The sequence below is a fragment of the Cyprinus carpio genome, chromosome A24, assembly GCF_018340385.1.
Source record: "Cyprinus carpio isolate SPL01 chromosome A24, ASM1834038v1, whole genome shotgun sequence".
NCBI classification, from domain to species: domain Eukaryota; kingdom Metazoa; phylum Chordata; class Actinopteri; order Cypriniformes; family Cyprinidae; genus Cyprinus; species Cyprinus carpio.
Window position 1 is genome coordinate 10,611,389 of NC_056595.1, and position 20,209 is coordinate 10,631,597.

Sequence of the window (20,209 nt, forward strand, 5' to 3'; positions counted from 1 at the left end):
AAGTAATCATATTAAGTGTTTTGGGGTAACGTCCCACACAAGCATCCTTACACCACGCGTCATGGTTCTCAGCACTCTGCACCACCAAAGCCACTGGGACATAAGAGCAACCACACTTATTGTTTTTATTCAAAAAAGACATAAAAACCCTTATCACAATGAAGCGTCTGTAGAAAATCCACATCAGAAAAATATGCAGGGGCTCCCCCTCATTGTAAATTTTTGTTTCTTTTTTGTAATATTCTTTCAGATCCTTGAAACCAGTTTCATATATAAACCACAGTCTCTGAAGGTTCACCACATATACTGTATGTATATATATTTATTTATTTATATCTGTATATTCTTAAAAAATGCAAGCAAATAAAAGGGACTGGAAAATCCTCAAGGATTTTGTCTCCTTTTCATATAGTGTGTTTAGATATCAGAAGCTTTGTCTCTGTTGATAAAGAGAGTCTCTTGGCAAAAGGGGTTAACCAGAACCACGCCGCTGTCGCTGTAGTCACCATTAGGGGGCAGACATGTCTCTTGTTCCTGAAACACAAAGAAACATGAGAACATTAGCCCTGTATACTGTACTTGCATTCATGCTAACTAAAGACTAATCACTCAAGGGCCTCTGATCCTACAAAACACTACAAATACAGTTAAGATGAAAGGAACAGGTATTCTTCTCAGGATCTACGTTCTTATAGAACAAATGTGCATTTCTGTGGTATAGTGATGGAGCTCTATCACCATGGAGACTAAGTGTAAGAAATGAATGGGAGGAAATGAAGGAAGAAGCAGGGTAAATTGCACCTGTGCAGGAAGACAACTAATTATAAGGCTCTAGATTCTAAGATGTTTTGTGTTTGGTAACACATATTAAATGGAATTTCTTGAATCCATCTATCCAACTTTCCATAAATCTATCTGTCTAAAAATTGTAAAAAAAAAAAAAAAAATGTTAGAAGGTTAGGATAAAAGTCAACTGAAAACAATGATAGAGAGTAAAACTGATGACAAAGAAATAAATGAAGGGAATGTCTGTCTCTGTTGCTTCCCTATGAGAACTAAAGGGTGATTTGAAGACCTGTGGGTCACCGGCATCCCAAACATGATTCTTCATCATCATCATCATCATCATCATCATCACACTCCTGTCAGAAAATGTCAGCAAGCAAGAACAAAAAAGGTGAGGGGGAAAAAAAGCATGCAGAGGTTGAAATAGAAAATGTAAAAGAAGAGTTGATGGTAACAATCTTACAAAATAGATGTGGAAAAAACAATTGTGAGAAAGAGAGAGTGAGATTATGGTCTCTGATCACCAGGTGGCGATAAAGTGAATGGTAAATCATGCTACAGCACTTGCAGTTACCACTAAGTGATTTTTTTCAAGCACACATTGTCTTGATTGCAATGATTACTGTTAATTTCATAATGGTAACCCAGTAATGAAAAAGTTATGAATATCTATATTTGTGTCATTAAGCCAGATATCTTATTCAGTTACTTATTCGTAGAGTAAATCATATGAATAGCAAATTTAATTGATGGAGAAAAGAGGGAGAAACAGGATCAAGAATGTTGCGAGCTGGCTTCGACCTCATATCGACCTGGAGTACATGCATTAACCGCTAGACACGTAGGAAACATTCTGGGGTGTGGTTTATGCCCTGGGAACTTAAGGTTGACATGTAATGAAAGTTCTCTAAATGCATATTAATGGTCTTATTGTAAATGATTCGTCCATGTTTATGCTACTTTTTTTTACCTAATAATTTTTAATTAAAATATCATAATGCAATACAGACTTCTCTCTGGTTGCATATGTCGGATTTCTCCAGTGATTTAGTTTGCTTAAACCCACCCCTTTCTTACAATCGACTACAAGTTTGCATTCATCCATCCAATTAACAACTATTGCATTGAAACAAGTCTCCGCCCTACATTTTTCTTTTTTTACTTTCTTTATCAACCTTATCAACATTAACAACAGAAGAAATACAGAAGAAATCTGATGCTACTTATGTTACATTGTGACTTTTAAACAGACAAAAAGCAGTGGCTAAAATGTCTTCCAGGTCTCTGTCAGTACCTCAGTCTCCAGTGATTGTATCTCGCATGGGAGCTCCACAGCATGGCGGGTGAAGTAATCCATGGTAATGGCATCATTCCAGTAGCTCAAGTTGTTCTCCTGAGTAGCAGACTTCTTCTTTTTCCTCATACAGCATACGGTAAGCAGCACGGCTGAAGAGAAGAAAACATATTAATATTCTATATTTAATTCTTCTTCATTTTAGCCCTAAGACCACATTCATCACTTCTGAATTCTGCATGATGTTTTTCAGAAAGTTGTAAGCAAAAACCACTAAGCCACAAAGGGAATATTATGTTTTCTTGAGTCTTTGGAAAAGTTCCTTTCAATTCTGATGACAGAAAGTTTTCAAAGCTGGAGGAAGTGTGATACTGGTTACTTACAGCATGAGGAGACAGGCACGCTAATGGCAAGAACCAACCACACAATGTCCATTTTGTCAAGGCAGATGGTGTCTTTTTCATGAGAAGGACCCAGCGCAGGACCCGACTGGTTCCCAGACCCCCATGGGGCTTGTGTGGTGGCTGGGACATGCCTGTTCATGTAGCTTCTGCTAGCTGTGGAGGGCGCCTCTGAGATGTCTGAATCATTTGCTGCAGGCCATGAGGCATCAGTGCTGTTGATAACATCTGTGGCATCTTTTAAAGAGACAAGAGGATCAGTGGTCATATTGGTGGTTCCATTCCTGCCATCTTGGATTTCCACAAAGTTTCTGCTCTTCGCTGAAGAAGTGGGATCAGATGTTGTAACATGGCTGGAAGGCAGGGCTAGAGCTGGGGGAGGAGTCTGGATGCCAGTTTGTGCCAAAGGTCTTTCCACCTTTCCCAACTGGAGAGTGGGATTCTCTATTGAAGACACGTCACGCAATGTAATGGTGTGGTGCGAAGCCACCTTATCAGTGTTCTCCCCTCTGTGGGTTTTGAAGGTTGAAGTCAATGAAGATGATGGTAGATGTTGAATGGGATCAGTGGGCTCCTTCACTCCCATCTTTTCAGTGTATGTGCTCCCCAAAAGGCCCTCGCCACCAAGGGCCATGTCACTTTCAGTCCCTGAGAGAAAAGAGTGATCTGAGCCAAAATTTGTGGCTTTGTTTCCACTGTCCAACCCAGTAGCACTGATCTGATTTCTATGGACCACACCTGAGGGCTCCAACCGGTTCACTGGCTTTCTACTGATTGTACTCGGCTTGTTAGTATTAGTGCTAAAGTTCTGGTCTTGGGTTTTAGTGGTGAAAAACCCAGAGCTTGTTGTACTGAACATACTTCTAGAAGTCAGTTGGGGTGATTCTGTTTTTGAAAGAGGGATTCTAAGTGATGCCTGATCCCTGGGACCAAAAGAATGCACCCCTACTGTTGTTGTTTGAATTGTTTGAAATATGGCAGATGGTACAGTGTTCTTCGGTGTCTGGAATGAGTTGACAGTAGTGGGTCTACTGATGGCTTCTAGAGAAGCCAGTGACTGGATATGCAGATCCCCAGTGCTGGAACCCTCCTGCCAGCTCAAGGGCCCCGGTGAGAGGGCGGCGAGTGTTCTGCTGCTTGTTGACATGGAGACAAGGTCCCTATGGGTTTGGCTGGGGTCAAGCTCCTCTGCGGAGAACACCAGCCCAACTGGCAAAGACAGAATCAGCAGAACACCTGAGAAAAAAAAGCAGGCCATGAGAAGAATGTAGACATAATGCATTTATGCAAAATGCTCAGTCTCACCGCACATACCGCATCAAGAAAACTTTTACTTTAAACTTTATTTAGTCCATGCAGAGATCAGTTGATTAATAATCTTAGCTGGGCAGCTTGATTAGAATCTTGATTAGAATCTGATGAGCTTTAATGAATGTTGGTAAGGCTACAGCAACTGAATGACATCGCCAAATGTAGACGGGCCCTGACATATGGTTCAAAAAAAAACCAAAATTCACCACTTAAAACACAAAAAAAACAATTATCAAGAAGACATGGAGATGCATGTGATTTTAGTTGCTATAAAAACCAAGATTCAGCTCTTAGAAGGCGAAAGGCAGTGAGAGATGAGAGAACAACATCACAAACAATTATCAAGAAGACATGGAGCAATCTGAGTCAATTCAATACCAGCTACTGAGCAACTGTCATTGTTGTTGGTGTTCAAAATTTGACATTGATTATGTGAAATGTGTTTCATGCTTCATGCACAGAACCCTTCAAAGCCTCTGTTTTATCCAGTAATACTGATTTAAATCAGACTAAGACTAATCACTCTGAAGCCACTCTGAAAGAAAAACATGACATCAATGCTGTACATTTATAGTGCATTGCTGTGCATTTATTGCTGCCGTAAAGCAATCTACCCTTTTCTCAAAACTTTGTACCCGCTCACCAAACTTACATACTCCCAGAACAGACATTTGGCAGTAAAACTGATAATTTAAAGGTTAAGGTAAAATAAGGTAAATAAGATAAGGTAAAAACTGATATTCAGAAGGTAAAAACTGATATTCAGTGCTTTCAAAAACCTGTCAGTGTGGAAATATCTACTATAATATAATAATAATTATTATTATTATACTATGCTACTATATATATATATATATATATATATATATATGTATGTATGTATATGTATGTATGTATGTATGTATGTATGTATGTATATAGTAGTGTACCAGAACTTACCAGCTGAGGCTAACTTGTAAAGGAAAATTTTGCATGCAACATAAAATACGAGAAAAAAGATATACAATGGGTTTAAAAATTTAAACAAACATTTGTTTTACAATTATCCCGTTGCATTGATCAACAAGAAGACAGTAAGTTTTTGAGTAAATGTTTAGTGAATGGTAAGTTTCCTACCAATCAAAAGTTGCCCATGCTGAGTAAGCAGTGAAGAGAAATAAACAGTGTTTCATTCAAGTGCTAATGCTAATTCCAGATTACCATATCAAACAAGCATGCCCATGCTAGAAACCTACATGACTATGATGACATTATCACCATGCTGATTTCAAAGTTCACTACCAGAGACCATAAGTGTTCACTATCTGCTGTGTCCTGTTATTTATTATTATTATTTTTTTAATCAAAAGCAATTACATCTAACATCCAGCCTTACCAATCCAACACAGCATTAATAAAACATCACCCTGTAAATAAAACATGAATCGTTGCTTATTTCACAACAAAGTGGTGTGTTTAGATCAGATACAAGCTCTTGAGTTCTCTCCCCTCAGCACACGTCCTCGACAGACTCCCAAAGTGTTTAACAAGCTGTGGATCTGAAGGTTCACACAGCCACTGAAATCATCTGAACATGAGCTCCCTGGTCCAATGTAGACACTGCTGTCATATTAGCAAAGTCATGTTTTATAATTTATCAAATAAAAAATATTAAAAGTGTTGAAATGGCTTTTAAAGTCTGTCAGTTAGCATCAGAAAATCCCTGATAACTTAGTAGTTTGTATTGAGTCTTGTCTGTTCCCTTTGGTTTGTATTCAGTTAAAATGATGACTCAAAAATTATGTTATAGCCTATCAAAGGTGAGAAATCGCACAGGAAAATCAGAAGCCAATACACATCAAAGACAAAGTACTAGAATACTAGCATGCTACTCTTTTGCTACTAATTCTGCCATATGGAATAGCATACTAGTATATAGTAGAATATAGCATATACTAGCATACAAACCCGATTCCAAAAAAGTTGGGACACTGTACAAATTGTGAGTAAAAAAGGAATGGAATAATTTCCAAATCTCATAAACTTATATTTTATTCACAATAGAATATAGATAACATATCAAAGGTTGAAAGTGGGACATTTTGAAATGTCATGCCAAATATTGGCTCATTTTGGATTTCATGAGAGCTACACATTCCAAAAAAGTTGGGACAGGTAGCAATAAGAGGCCGGAAAAGTTAAATGTACATATAAGGAACAGCTGGAACTTATTAGGTCAATTGGCAACATTATTGGGTATAAAAAGAGCCTCTCAGAGTGGCAGTGTCTCTCAGAAGTCAAGATGGGCAGAGGATCACCAATTCCCCCAATGCTGCGGTGAAAAATAGTTGAGCAATATCAGAAAGGAGTTTCTCAGAGAAAAATTGCAAAGAGTTTAAAGTTATCATCATCTACAGTGCATAATATCATCCATAGATTCAGAGAATCTGGAACAATCTCAGCGTAAGGGTCAAGCCCAGAAAACCATACTGGATGCCCATGATCTTCGGGCCCTTAGACGGCACTGCATCACATACAGGAATGCTACTGTAATGGAAATCACAACATTGGCTCAGGAATACTTCCAGAAAATATTGTTGGTGAACACAATCCACCGTACCATTCACCGTTGCCGGCTAAAACTCTATAGGTCAAAAAAGAAGCCATATCTAAACATGATCCAGAAGCGCAGGCGTTTTCTCTGGGCCAATGCTCATTTAAAATGGACTTTGGCAAGGTGGAAAATTGTTCTGTGGTCAGACAAATCAAAATTTGAAGTTCTTTTTGGAAAACTGGGACGCCATGTCATCCGGACTAAAGAGGACAAGGACAACCCAAGTTGTTATCAGCGCTCAGTTCATCGTATGGGGTTGCCTGAGTGTGTGTGGCATGGGCAGCTTACACATCTGGAAAGGCACCATCAATGCTGAAAGGTATATCCAAGTTCTAGAATAACATATGCTCCCCGGGCGCCGCAGCATAAATGGCTGCGCACTGCTCCGGGTGTGTGTTCACGGTGTGTGTGTGTGTGCACTTTGGATGGGTTAAAAGCAGAGCACGAATTCTGAGTATGGGTCACCATACTTGGCTGTATGTCACGTCACTTTCACTTGTCACTTTTTTTTTTCACTTTCATCCAGACGTTGTCTCTTTCAGGGAAGACCTTGCATTTTCCAACATGACAATGCCAGACCACATACTGCATCAATTTTAAAATTTAAATTTAAAATCAACTTATTTTTCCCTTAAAATTATACATTTTTTTGAAATTTGAAACTTCCACATCATTGCATTCTGTTTTTATTCACAATTTGTACAGTGTCCCAACTTTTTTGGAATCGGGTTTGTATATTAGCATACTACTCTTACTATATCTGCCATATGTAATAGAATACTAGTATTATATAGCATATCATGTATACTGGAATATGTTACATAGCATGATACTCCAGAAACTATTATACTATATTCTACTATATGGAATAGCATAGTATATATAGCATAACATAGCATATGTAATACCATATATAGCATACAAACATGCTAATCTTATTTCTGCTATATGGAATAGCATGCTATAGCTTGTTCTTGCTTTTTTTGTTGGCAATGTACATCCGGCCTTCAGTGAACAGACTGTAGGCGGTCTGTGGGTGTTCTGTCTGAGTCTTAGATTAGGACTATTGTTTAATAGAAAACCAAAAAAGGATGATCCAGGAACATGTCCAACTTGAGTAAATCACATTAATCCATGAGTGACGCACGTTGTACGTGTGTATGAATGTAAGGAAGAAAGAAATGTTTTTTGTTATTTTTTTTGTTTTTTTGTTTTTCTACTGTTTTTTTGTTTTTGTTTTTTAAATACACTGGCCTTACCAAGGTTACCTCCGATCTATCAATGAATGACTCACTCTCTAGTGACATTTATGCTAGCACACACACACACACACACACACACACACACACACACACACACTTCTGTGACTCACAGTGTAATAGTGAGGGGGAGGCAGAGGAGGACAGCACATAAAGCATCACAGCACCGGGTGAAAACACACACTGGATACTTTGCAAGATGAGCACTGGACCATAAGGGGTATGTGGGTGTTACTTCAACTACAGGCACTTCTAATGTCTCAGGGGTTGATTATTATTAAAACTAACAGATATTAACTATAGCCATTACTCCAGTCTTCAGTCACACGATCCTGCAGAAATCTGGTGCTCAATAAAAATTTTTTATTATTACCAATGTTGAAAATGGCTGTGTACTTTTTTTTTCATGATAGAATTTCTTTTAAAAAATTGACAGACCTTTTACAGACATTTACAGATCATTTATTTTTTTTTTATTTAATCTAAAAATGTAGAAAGCTTTGTGAGGGATTGGTTTAGGGGTAATACAGTTTGTATAATATAAAATCCATTACGCCTATGGAGTGTTCCCATAAAATTTGTAAACCCACCATCCAACATGTGTATGCGTGTGTCTAGATCAATGTCACACACAGCATCCATAGTATGTGTGTGTGTACATGCACTGTCTGGGTCAGATAGGTGTTATTAGCCAGAGCAGCAGCTCTCTGTTGATGGAGTCTAACCAGGTCTAATGCAGACAGAAAGGTCTGACCTCCTCCTTCACGGAGAGGTGTTTACAGTGAAAGCAAACTGAAAATCCAGTGATAGAGTGTCCAAGGAGTGAATGGAGGAGAGGTGTGACGATGAAGAGAGTGAAAGGACATCAGGACTGCACAAAGAAGACTGAGAACATGAATAAAATTAAGAATGGAAAATGGAAAAGGCATATGCAAAAGTTCTTTGTTATTCTGCAGCAGATAAATTAGTTTGACAAGCTAGGGCTTGCACATGGAATGATTAACCTTGCAATAATTGCTTCCTCTGTTTTGGTGCTAAAAAATGACTTTCATTACAAAATTACATGCGCTGCCATCTGCTGATTTAAAACATAACATTAAGAGATGGATGGGTGGTGGAGTTTTTCTCTGACAGAGAGGTACATCAGTTTTTGTTTGGTTTTGCTTTCATATTTTGGAACTATCTTATAAAATTGGGGGCGTGGGAGATTTCAGAAACTTTTTTAATAACCATTCTGTCTTATGGTTTCTGCAGAAGAACTTTTGAAATTTCTCATTCAATGAAAGTATGCAGTGTCAAACTTGACAAAAACCTGCGTATTCAAGTTTGCACTATTTATATATGCATGTATGTCAAAGATTTAAGTACTTCAGCAAAGCATCATATTTTCAGTGAATAACGGCTTATATTTTAGTCTCATATATGGACATATTTTATGGTCCTATTTTGGTATTTTTTATATAAAGTATATTTGTACACACACACACACACACACACATATATATATATACTCTTACTCTTAACTGTGAATCAGAGAATCAACCCTTTATTAAGCTATTAAGTTGAGCAAGGTTACTATTATGTGTGGCAAGATTGGGGAAAGGTTGGAGGGGTTGCTAGGTATTTAGGTTGTTTTATCACTCTTAAATTACTTTCTGATTTATGATGATGCCAACCTCTATTCATTAGCTCACTGAGAAATTGACGGTGGAAGTGAAATTTATGCAGTAAACATCCTAAATGAAAAGTCTTTGGAATGTTTAAGTATCCTGTGACTTTCCAAAACCCCTACATAGCTGTGACATTAATAAATGACAAGGAAAGATCCATCCTGCACACTGTGATCCTTGAACTCTCTGCGAGTCTCTCATATTAGAGCTGCAGATACCAAGATCTCAAATGGCCTCGACAGATTGCATGGGTTTACAGCGTATCTTCCCATCCATCATTTAATATTACACACTAACCTCACCTCCTAAGACAACGAGCCAGGATGGCATCTGCAGTATGAGGCTACAACAGTGTTGACTGCCACAAGTGAAACAAATTGAAGCAGAAATGCTATGTTCTCATAACTAATCCAATCTCCATGAACAAAGTTGTAAATGTGTTCAAATATATTGTATAGCATGCATTATAGCGCACAACATTTACGTTACACAAGTCATATGAACTACTTTGTACTTTTATGCTGCTTTTTGCGCTTTATAAAGCTTAACAAGACCTGTAAGACACCTAAAAATCAAGTCAAGAATCTTGGCGTGATTCTGGAGACAGACCTTAGTTTCAGTAGTTATATCAAAGCAGTAACTAAATCAGCCTACTTTAATCTCAAAAACATTGCAAGAATTAAAAGTTTTGTTTCCATTCAAGACTTGGAGAAACTTGCTCATGCCTTTGTCACCAGCAGGGTGGACTATTGTAATGGTCTTCTCACCGGCCTTCACAAGAAGACCATTAGACAGCTGCAGCTCATCCAGAACGCTGCTGCCAGGATTCTGACTAGAACCAGAAAATCTGAGCATATCACACCAGACCTCAGGTCCTTACACTGGCTTCCAGTTACATTAAGGATTGATTTTAAAGTTATTTTACTCGTCTTTAAATCACTCAATGAACTAGGACCTAAATACATTGCAGATATGTTCACTGAATATAAACCAGAGTACTCAGATCATTAGGATCGAGTCAGTTAGAAATACCAAGGGTTCACACAAAACAAGGGGAGTCCGCTTTAAGTTATTACGCCACCCACAGTTGAAATGAGCTTCCAGAAGAGATCAGATGTGCTAAAACATCAGCCATTTTTAAATCCAGACTCAAAACTCATCTGTTTAGCTGTGCGTTTATTGAATTTGCACTGTGCAGTGTCTGAACAGATTGCACTGTATTTTATGTAAAATCATTTTCTATTTTTAACCGTTTTAAATTCATTTTAAATAAATTTTAAAATCATTTTCAATTCCTTGTTTTATAGTTGTAATTATTATTTTTTTAATGATTATTGTACTTCCTTTTATGTAAAACACTTTGAATTACTATTGTGTGTAAAAATGTGCTATATAAATAAACTTGCCTGGCCTTGCCTTGCCTAAGACATCCTGAACATTCTGCAAATCATCTTTCAATATGTTCTAAGTAAGTAAAACAGGTTTGGAAAGAATATTTTAATTTTTGGGTGAACTATTCCTTCAGCACTTTTACACAACAATTATGCAATGCATATTTGTTTTATGATAGCACTAATTAATATTATTCATCTTTTTATTTGTAATAGGGACATTACTATTATTACAAAAATACACGACTGAAAAGAATGAGATTTTTTTTTCTATAGTCTTTTTTACTGTACAGTCGTGGCCAAAAGTTTTGAGAATTACATAAATATTAGTTTTCAAAAAGTTTGCTGCTAAACTGCTTTTTTATATCTTTGTTTCAGTTGTTTCTGTGATGTACTGAAATATAATTACAAGCACTTCATACGTTTCAAAGGCTTTTATCGACAATTACATGACATTTATGCAAAGAGTCAGTATTTGCAGTGTTAGCCCCTTCTTTTTCAGGACCTCTTCAATTCCACTGGGCATGCTCTCAATCAACTTCTGGGCCAAATCTGACTGATAGCAACCCATTCTTTCATAATAACTTCTTGGAGTTTGTCAGAATTAGTGGGATTTTGTTTGTCCACCCGCCTCTTGAGGATTAACCACAAATTTTCAATGGGATTAAGATCTGGGGAGTTTCCAGGCCATGGACCCAAAATTTCAACATTCTGGTCCCCAAGCCACTTAGTTATCACTTTTGCCTTATGGCACGGTGCTCCAATTGTGCTGGAAAATGCATTGTTCTTCACCAAACTGTTGTTGGGTTGTTGGAAGAAGAAGTTGCTGTTGGAGGGTGTTTTGGTACCATTCTTTATTCATGGCTGTGTTTTTGGGCAGAATTGTGAGTGAGCCCACTCCCTTGGATGAGAAACAACCCCACACATGAATGGTGTCAGGATGCTTTACTGTTGGCATGACACAGGACTGATGGTAGCGCTCACCTTTTCTTCTCCGGACAAGCCTTTTCCAGATGCCCCAAACAATCGGAAAGGGGCTTCATTGGAGAATATGACTTTGCCCCAGTCCTCAGCAGTCCATTCACTATACTTTCTGCAGAAGATCAATCTGTCCCTGATGTTTTTTTTTTGGAGAGAAGTGGCTTTTTTGCTGCCCTTCTTGACACCAGGCCATCTTCCAAAAGTCTTCGCCTCACTGTGCGTGCAGATGCGCTCACACCTGCCTGCTGCCATTCCTGAGCAAGCTCTGCACTGGTGGCACTCCGATCCCGCAGCTGAATCCTCTTTAGGAGACGATCCTGGGGCTTGCTGGACTTTATTGGATGCCCCAGAAGCCTTCTTTACAAGAATTGAACCTCTTTCCTTGAAGTTCTTGATGAATCTATAAATTGTTGATTTAGGTGCAATCTTAGTAGCCACAATATCCTTGCCTGTGAAGCCATTTTTATGCAACGCAATGATGGCTGCACGTGTTTCTTTGCAGGTCACCATGGTTAACAATGGAAGAACAATGATTTCAAGCATCACCCTCCTTTATGTCAAGTCTGCCATTCTAACCCAATCAGCCTGACATAATGATCTCCAGCCTTGTGCTCGTCAACATTCTCACCTGAGTTAACAAGATGATTACTGAAATGATCTCAGCAGGTCCTTTAATGACAGCAATGAAATGCAGTGGAAAGGTTTTTTTGGGATTAAGTTAATTTTCATGACAAAAAGAAGGACTATGCAATTCATCTGATCACTCTTCATAACATTCTGGAGTATATGCAAATTGCTATTATAAAAACTTAAGCAGCAACTTTTCCAATTTCCAATATTTATGTAATTCTCAAAAACTTTGGCCACGACTGTATGTCTCATTTTGAATCTTTGTGTAAAGTCTACAGTACAGGGAAGAATGGAAAATCTGCATTGGTGGCAGAAACTTTAAATGAGTTCCAGTTCACTACTGTACACCATTCAATATAAGGAACATCCGAAAATCAGCAGACATCAGCATTAATGCTTTGCTGGGTGCACACATGCAGCAAAGTGGACACATGGCCACTCTACATGATGAGCACCCAGTGGAAAATTGAACAAGCTTTCCTATAGCGAGAACCACATGCTAAAAAAACACTGGTTCACGGTGATAAACTAGGCACTGAGTCAAGAAGAAAATGCAAAAAAAAAAAGCTGCAGGGAAAAGGCTATTCTGGGTGTTTAGCCAAAGCATTGATTAGCACAGTGCTTTGCTGAGATACTCAGTAACTGGCAAGTCTGGCAGTTTCCCAAAAGAACAGATGTAAACACCGTTCTTTTGGTAATGAACCTTTATATCCTCCCTCGACCCCTCAGTCTTCCATAAATGATGTTTAATCTCTGTCACATTAATTGGTCTGGGACACCAGCTAAAATTAGTATTCTGCAGTGGGTTACGCCTTTAGCCTTGAGACAAAAGTCTAACAAGCTACTATGTAAGATGCAGAAACCTTCTGAGACAGGTTTAAACCTGGCATTAACATCTGTATCAGTGAAGAGTAATAATTTTTTTCTGCACCTTAAATACAAAAGAAAGAAAGAAAGAAAGAAAGAAAGAAAGAAAGAAAGAAAGAAAATAAAAGAAAAGAAAAAAGATAAAACTACTGTTAAAAAAAGTTTTGGGTCAGTTTGATATTTTTATTTTTATTTATTTATTTATTTTAAAGAAAGAAATTATGTTTATTCATCGAGGAGACATTCAATTGATAAAAAAATACAGTAAAGACATTTATAATGTTATTTCAAATAGATGATGTTCTTTTGAACCTTCTTTTTATCAAAAACAACAACAAAAAACAATTTCCACAAAAACATTAGCAGCACAACTGTTTTCAACACTGAAAGGTTTCCTGAAAACCAAATCAACATATTAAAATTATTACTGAAGGACAATATGACACTGAAGACTGGAGTAATGGAGTAATTGCAGGAATAAATTACAGAAAAAATTAAATAAATAAATGAAAGCATAACAATAATATTTCACAATCTTATCATTTTTACTGTATTTTTTTTAAAATAAATGCAGCCTTGGTGAGCATAAGACACTTCAAAACATAAAAAAAACTTTTGTGAACAGTAGTGAATTTTTAAAGTTTTAATGATATACAAATATAATGAATTATTTATTCATAAATACTATTATTTATATCACTATCAATAAATAATACATTTTACAACCTGAACAAAACTGTACCTTGCCAAATGAACTGATATTTTAAAAGATGTATTGATCTTGACACACATAAGTGTCTACTAGGGATCGCTCTATGATGTCACTTCCTGTTTTATGTTGTTGTTGCTTTTAGACAAAGGTGTCTTTATTCCTAATAAGTAATGATAAAAGATGTTTTTAAAATGATTTTTTTCCTCCCTAGAATTGTAGCCTTTTATTAAAGCATTGATATTATGATATTAGGATCTGTACCACACTGATATATTGACAGAACACATTAGTGATGCATGTAAATCTCAGATGTACTGTCAATGGCAATCTGTTTTATTGGAATACCATGTTTAAAAAGAGACAAAATTATCGAAAACTACAAAATCTCTCTGACAAAAATCTCTCTGCCAAAGTCTCCTCTGTTTTCCACATTTTAGCTGGTGACATGTTTACAGCGTGAGAAGCTAAATAAAAACCTCTCTTTGACAGCCACACAAAGGATTATTTTAAGCTATAAAATGCGAAGAAAACCAAAACAATGAATCCAACCAATGAACAAATGCCACTGGTGACTATTTGGGAGCTGCAGTCTTTAAAACTAGGGATCGTTACCCCATGGGATTGTGGGGCGCTTTGGACACTTCCCGTGTTGAGGGAGGGGCAGGGTGGTGCAGATGTGAGCTCATAGATAAGACGGGAACCATAACACCCTCTGATAATGGCTTCCTGTTTGTGTGATTTAGGTTGCGTTGGTCCTCTGTAATGCCTCTGAACGTTCGGATGTTTATCCAATCAGGAGGGCCGACGAGCAAGATGCACTGTGCACTGAAGGAATCAATTTGTTTATACATCAAGTCTGTCATTTAAAGGGGCAATAACAAATTTCTTTGGCTGCACAGGAAGTAAACACTTTAAACAGGAAATTCTTCTGGGCTATGGCTGCTCAAAATAGTTGTGACAATGAAATAATGGCCCGCGCAGTGTAACGCTGCATTCAGCATTCTGCCTTTGGGACTTTTGAAGGAGCATTGCTTTTGAATTTTAATTTAGGATGTTATTTGGCAAAAGCTAGTTTATTCAAATAGCCTCGCGATGCCATCTGCACTTCAGAGAGAACAGCAATCACTCCATAACTGCATGAGAAAGCCATCAACTAAATTCAGTTTACTTTAAACAAATGGTGCCATCACTACAGATGAGCTGATGAACAGATAGACACGAAAGACACAAACAAACTGACGGTGAGAGAAAGAAAATTGCACTTGTTATCAGTACTGTTTAGTTCCAATACTAACTATGACTCATGAACCGCTCTTGATATATAACTTGCACACTTTGTGGCAAAAAGCATGCGGACTTGGCAAGGTCCTTTCAATTTCTGCGGCAAGTTGCTTCGGTAGGAACCTGCCAATTTCATACGTTTAATTTAAAATGCAATGTGCATTAAGGGTTAAAGTAGCTGGTAACTAAAACTGCATATATAAACGTCACACATGCTGATCTTTGAACTATCATGTCTGTGCCCTCGAGAAAAGCTCTTAACCTCAGGCTATGCCAGAGGGACTCAATGCAGCACAGCAGCAAGTGCAAATTGCATCTAATTATGATATTTTGGGGTAGTAGCTGAGCTAACTGCTCAACAAAATTAGGTAGAATGTTTAAATTTACAAAATATTATCAGCCTATAACCAATAAAACTTTGGCATTCCAGCCTGATCTGATTAGTATTTGTACATATTCATATGTAACATTTGTACATATATTAATATATACACACTTCTAAATTTTATTTATGTTTTTGTATTATGTATTATTTATGTATTTTCAGCATTGATTACCCCAACCTTCAGAATGATCCTTCAGAAATCATTCTAATATGCTAATTTGGTGCTCAAGAAAAATTAACAATGTTGAAAACAGTTGTACTGTATTTTTCAGGATACTTTGATGAATATAAAGTTCAAAAAGAACAGCATTTATTTGAAATAGAAATCATTGTAACATTATTCAACATCATTTTTGATCAATTTAATGCGTTCTTACTGAATAAAAGTATTAATTTCTTTAAAAAACTGATTCTTTGTATATATTTAAGCACTATTAAGCATTTTTAAGTGAAGTAATGGAATCCCACTTACGATTACCAAACAGTTCATATACTGTATATGGACTTATTTCAAAGCCACCTGCAGAGACACCAGAACCACAGTGGTCTTCAGTGTCCTGACAGCCTCAGATCAGACAGGGCTCAGCTTGGAAACACTCTGAACATTCACATAGAAAAATGACCTAAATTTCTCCAAGCACTGAAAACACAATTTTCCCCAGACAAACTCCACTGACATTAGTTTGAAAGAATGACTAAAATATACCTGAGCCTGGAAAAGTATTCTTCTTTTTGACTGAGGTTCTATTTGACTGAGGTTTTCTTAAAGGGGTCATATGATGTTGCTAAAAATAACATTATTTTGTGTATTTGGTGTAATTAAATGCTTTTATGCAGTTTAAGGTTAAAAAAACACATTATTTCTCACTATACTATACATTATTGTTTCTCCTCTATGCCCCACCTTTTTTTTTTTACAAAGCTTATTGTTCTGAAAAGCGAGGTGTGCTCTGATTTGCCAGCTATCCAGTGCGTTGTGATTGGCCGAATGCCTCAAGTGTGTGACGAAATGTTACGCCCCTTGTCATACTTTGATGTATGTCAGAACACCGGCGCCACAAGACAAAAACAATAAAACTCATTACAAACGAGCCATTTGTTGCATCCAGTGGGGACATAATTACGGATTATAATGACTTATAATACATTTTAACCCACTCCCCCACATCGCAAAACATAAAACATAAAACCATGTCTGCATTTGTGATCAGAGAAATGACAAACAAGCGCTACTCTATACCAGAGGTTCTCAATTCCAGTCCTCACGTCCCCCAGCTCTGCATATTTTGCACGTCTCTCTTTGTTAACACACCTAATTCAGATAATCAGCTCGTTAGAAGTGAGCTCCGTGCATTAACTGTGTTCCCATTGACATGGTCCCTACACAGTGTTCATTGCTCCCTACTCCCTGAGCAGGGGAAATCTGTTGAAGTTTACTTCACTTCGGAACATTCATTCACGGATTTGCGCTGCGCAACGTGTTCACACACAGAAAAGTGTGACATCAAATACCTCTGTAAATAAATACAATTTAAATTTACATCTCGCACACTTCAATGCACTTTGAATGGAACATATACGTTCGTTTCGATCTGGAATCATGGTGGAATATCCTGTGATGTCCACTTCGCCGGACACTTACGTTCGAATAGAACAAACGTCTGAAGTGATAAGAGAGACATACAAAATGTGCAGAGCAGGGGGTCACAAGGACTGGAATTGAGAACCGCTGCTCTACACTACTCAAAACTCGTGTTTGAATCATCAGTGGCAAATCCTTTAAATATGTAAACGTTCTTCACAACGAAACAGCGTCTCCACAACATGGCGCCGGCAGCAACAGCGAGAATCAAAGTTACACCTTCTTTCTTTGCGTAAACATTTGGGCAGCATTATGCAAATCTTCCCACATTGTGACGTAGACATGTGGGGGCATGTTAGAATGAGACGTTTTAGGGGGGTATGGTTGACTCTTAACTTTTATAAAGAATATCTCTTTGGATTTGAGTCTTTAGTCTTTGCAGCTTCACAGATCTTCTTTATGCACAAAGAGCTTGTAACACTCCAAAGTGGAAGGAAAACTGGAAATTGCATCATATGACCCCTTTAACACTCGTGTTGGATTTTTGTGAACATGGCATCTAACAGAATTTGCTGTGATGAAATCTCTTTTTAAAGTTGTTCTACAATGGAAGAAGACTTCTGCATCCGACCTCATGTTCCTGATGCATTTCAAATTTTAATGTTGGATTTCAGCCAGACTGATATCAGGCGCGTGTCGCCACTACTAATATTCTGCAAGAGTAAAGAGTCAAAATAATAGACCAAGACAGCAGAGCTGGGATGGGCTGAAGGTGTGCTGGTGTCTCCACCAGTTTTAAACTGGTTTAATTAGCAAAATTGTCTTGGTTAATCAACTTCAAAAAAAAAACATGCTGAATGATCCACAGAAACTACAACGACTGTTATACATTGTCATGTATAAAGACTTTTTTTTACTGTTTGAGAAAAAGCTAAATTTTAGCTGTATAAGCCTAAAAAACATTCAATTCAATGCAAACATGTAATATCACTTTTTACTATTAATATCGGTAACACTTTAGTTTAGGGACCAATTCTTATTATTAAATATTATTTATTTTCGCATGTTACTAGCATTTTGGCTGTACATAAGTACTTTTAAAGCACATATTCTGCATAACCATATATTAGATCCCTACCCATACCTATACTTAACAACTATCTAGGAGTTTATTGAGGCAAAAGTAGTAGTTAATATTTAGTTAATAGTGAGAACTGGTCCCAAAACTACAGTGACCTAAATATTTTTTTCCCCACAATAAATGTCAGTCAAATGCAGAATGACACAGTAATAATGTAGCTAAAACTAAGACCATAACATCACTTAAAACTAGAGTAAAAACTAAAGCTAATTATTAAAAAATAAAAAGTATACAGACTTGTTAAAAAAAATCTAATAAAATTGACAAAAATATATAACAAAAATATTAAAATTTTAACTAAAATTCAAGTGAAAATATAACAATAAACCCTGATACAAAATATTGACAATTATAATAGTAAATCAATGATACTAATACCTTAACTTTTACAGCCCTGAAATGTTTTGTTATTAATATTATTATATGGGACATTAGGGTGCTTTGTCAACCACTGTGACGAAACAGAGCTTTAAAAAAGACTATAAATGGCTTATCAGTATTAAAAGGCTTTATTAACGTGAGACTTACTCAGCAGCTGGTGGGGCAGAACCTGCAGGCTTCTCTTCATGGTATCATGTGGTCCGGCTCCTCCTCCACAGTGCTCATGGTTCTCTACAGGACAAAGGATAGTCGGGAGTTAATCATAATCTGATTATCATGCTATTGCATTCCTGAACTTTTAATGAACTTTAAGAACATAATCAACTTAGGTATTTTTAATTAAAAAGGGTCATGATTTTTACATGTGAAGCAAGCAACCCAACACAGCAGCATTAGCTCAACCATATCTGTGGAATGTGGAAAAACTATGGATGACACACAATGTAATTCATACATAACAAATTGCTGAAAATGATAAATACAAAACAACAGTATGAATAAAAGCTTAGAGGCTTATACACAGTAGCACTACACACTATACTGGGAGTGCTGTAATTATCACACTATCCATTTACACAGATTCCAGCACTTCTCTCCAAAATGTTCACATTCGATAAAAACATGAGCAATGTTTCGTAATGCGCTTACTCTTTATTAATGTTTAATTGCTTATAAAGCATTCTAAATGACAGAAAAGATGCTGTCTAAAAGAAAATTCCCAATATTTTAATCTCTGTGGTAATATGGAATTCACTGGATAATGCCTCTCAAAATAGTCTTTTATAGCGTCATGAAGTCTTGTTATACATCAATGTTATTTTTGATTAATTTAAAAATTTAAAACTTTCCAAATCTGGATTTAACCCACCATCCATGTTTATTTTTGTAATCATCAAACAGGCCTTAAAACAAGCAGAAAAGCCTGCATTTCTAGTCACTTGCATTTTTTTTTAATCTGTTTAAATAGTTTTACATGTATGTTGAATGTTACACTTAATACACATTTATGCGCTTAAATATGGAAATTGTCATTTTATGTGCTTTCTCTTCATTGGTCAAATCGGGCCTATTTTCATGATCTTGCCTAGGGCTCCACAACCATACGGTCCGGCACTGAATGTCTGTTTGAACAACCAATAAAAGACCATTTTTTGAAAATGAAAATTAAACACTTTAGTTTTAATACATAAATGGTTTGGCTATGAAAATAATACAGGCTGAAATTTATATGACCTGACATTAAAATTCTAGCATTATTCCCCTGTGTTCAGGCATTTGACATAAGCCAACACTTTCACAGTCTCAGGAAACTGTCACAATGCTGAATGCAAATGGACACGGACACATTTCTCTCAAGAGATAAGTGTCTATGAATGTGTGTGTGTTTTTCTGTTTGTGATTGTCAAGGTGTCAAAATTGTCACTCTCTCATCTTGTCCTTGGGGTACTTTGACGGAACCGCATCCCACCGCACAAGACATATTGAGTCGATAAAGTATGTGAAATGAGATTTGAGCCCCCTTGGGTGAGAGGAAGTCTGAATCA

The 20,209-nt window shown here is 37.0% G+C and overlaps 1 protein-coding gene across 3 annotated transcripts in view; it reads right to left on the reverse strand.

Annotated features, from left to right (window-relative positions):
- Window positions 1-41: 41 nt before the first annotated feature.
- The window catches only part of LOC122135334 (transmembrane protein 108-like), a 52,868-nt gene continuing 32,700 nt past the window's right edge, over window positions 42-20,209 (reverse strand). For all 3 annotated transcript variants that reach the window (XM_042714175.1, XM_042714173.1, XM_042714174.1), the window contains 4 exons: window positions 18,813-18,896; window positions 2,464-3,717; window positions 2,081-2,232; window positions 42-534 (listed from right to left, as the gene is read on the reverse strand). In XM_042714175.1, the coding sequence (XP_042570109.1) occupies window positions 418-534; window positions 2,081-2,232; window positions 2,464-3,717; window positions 18,813-18,852 (1,563 nt within the window). In that variant the 5' untranslated portion in view covers window positions 18,853-18,896 and the 3' untranslated portion in view covers window positions 42-417. The remainder of the gene's footprint in view (window positions 535-2,080; window positions 2,233-2,463; window positions 3,718-18,812; window positions 18,897-20,209) is intronic.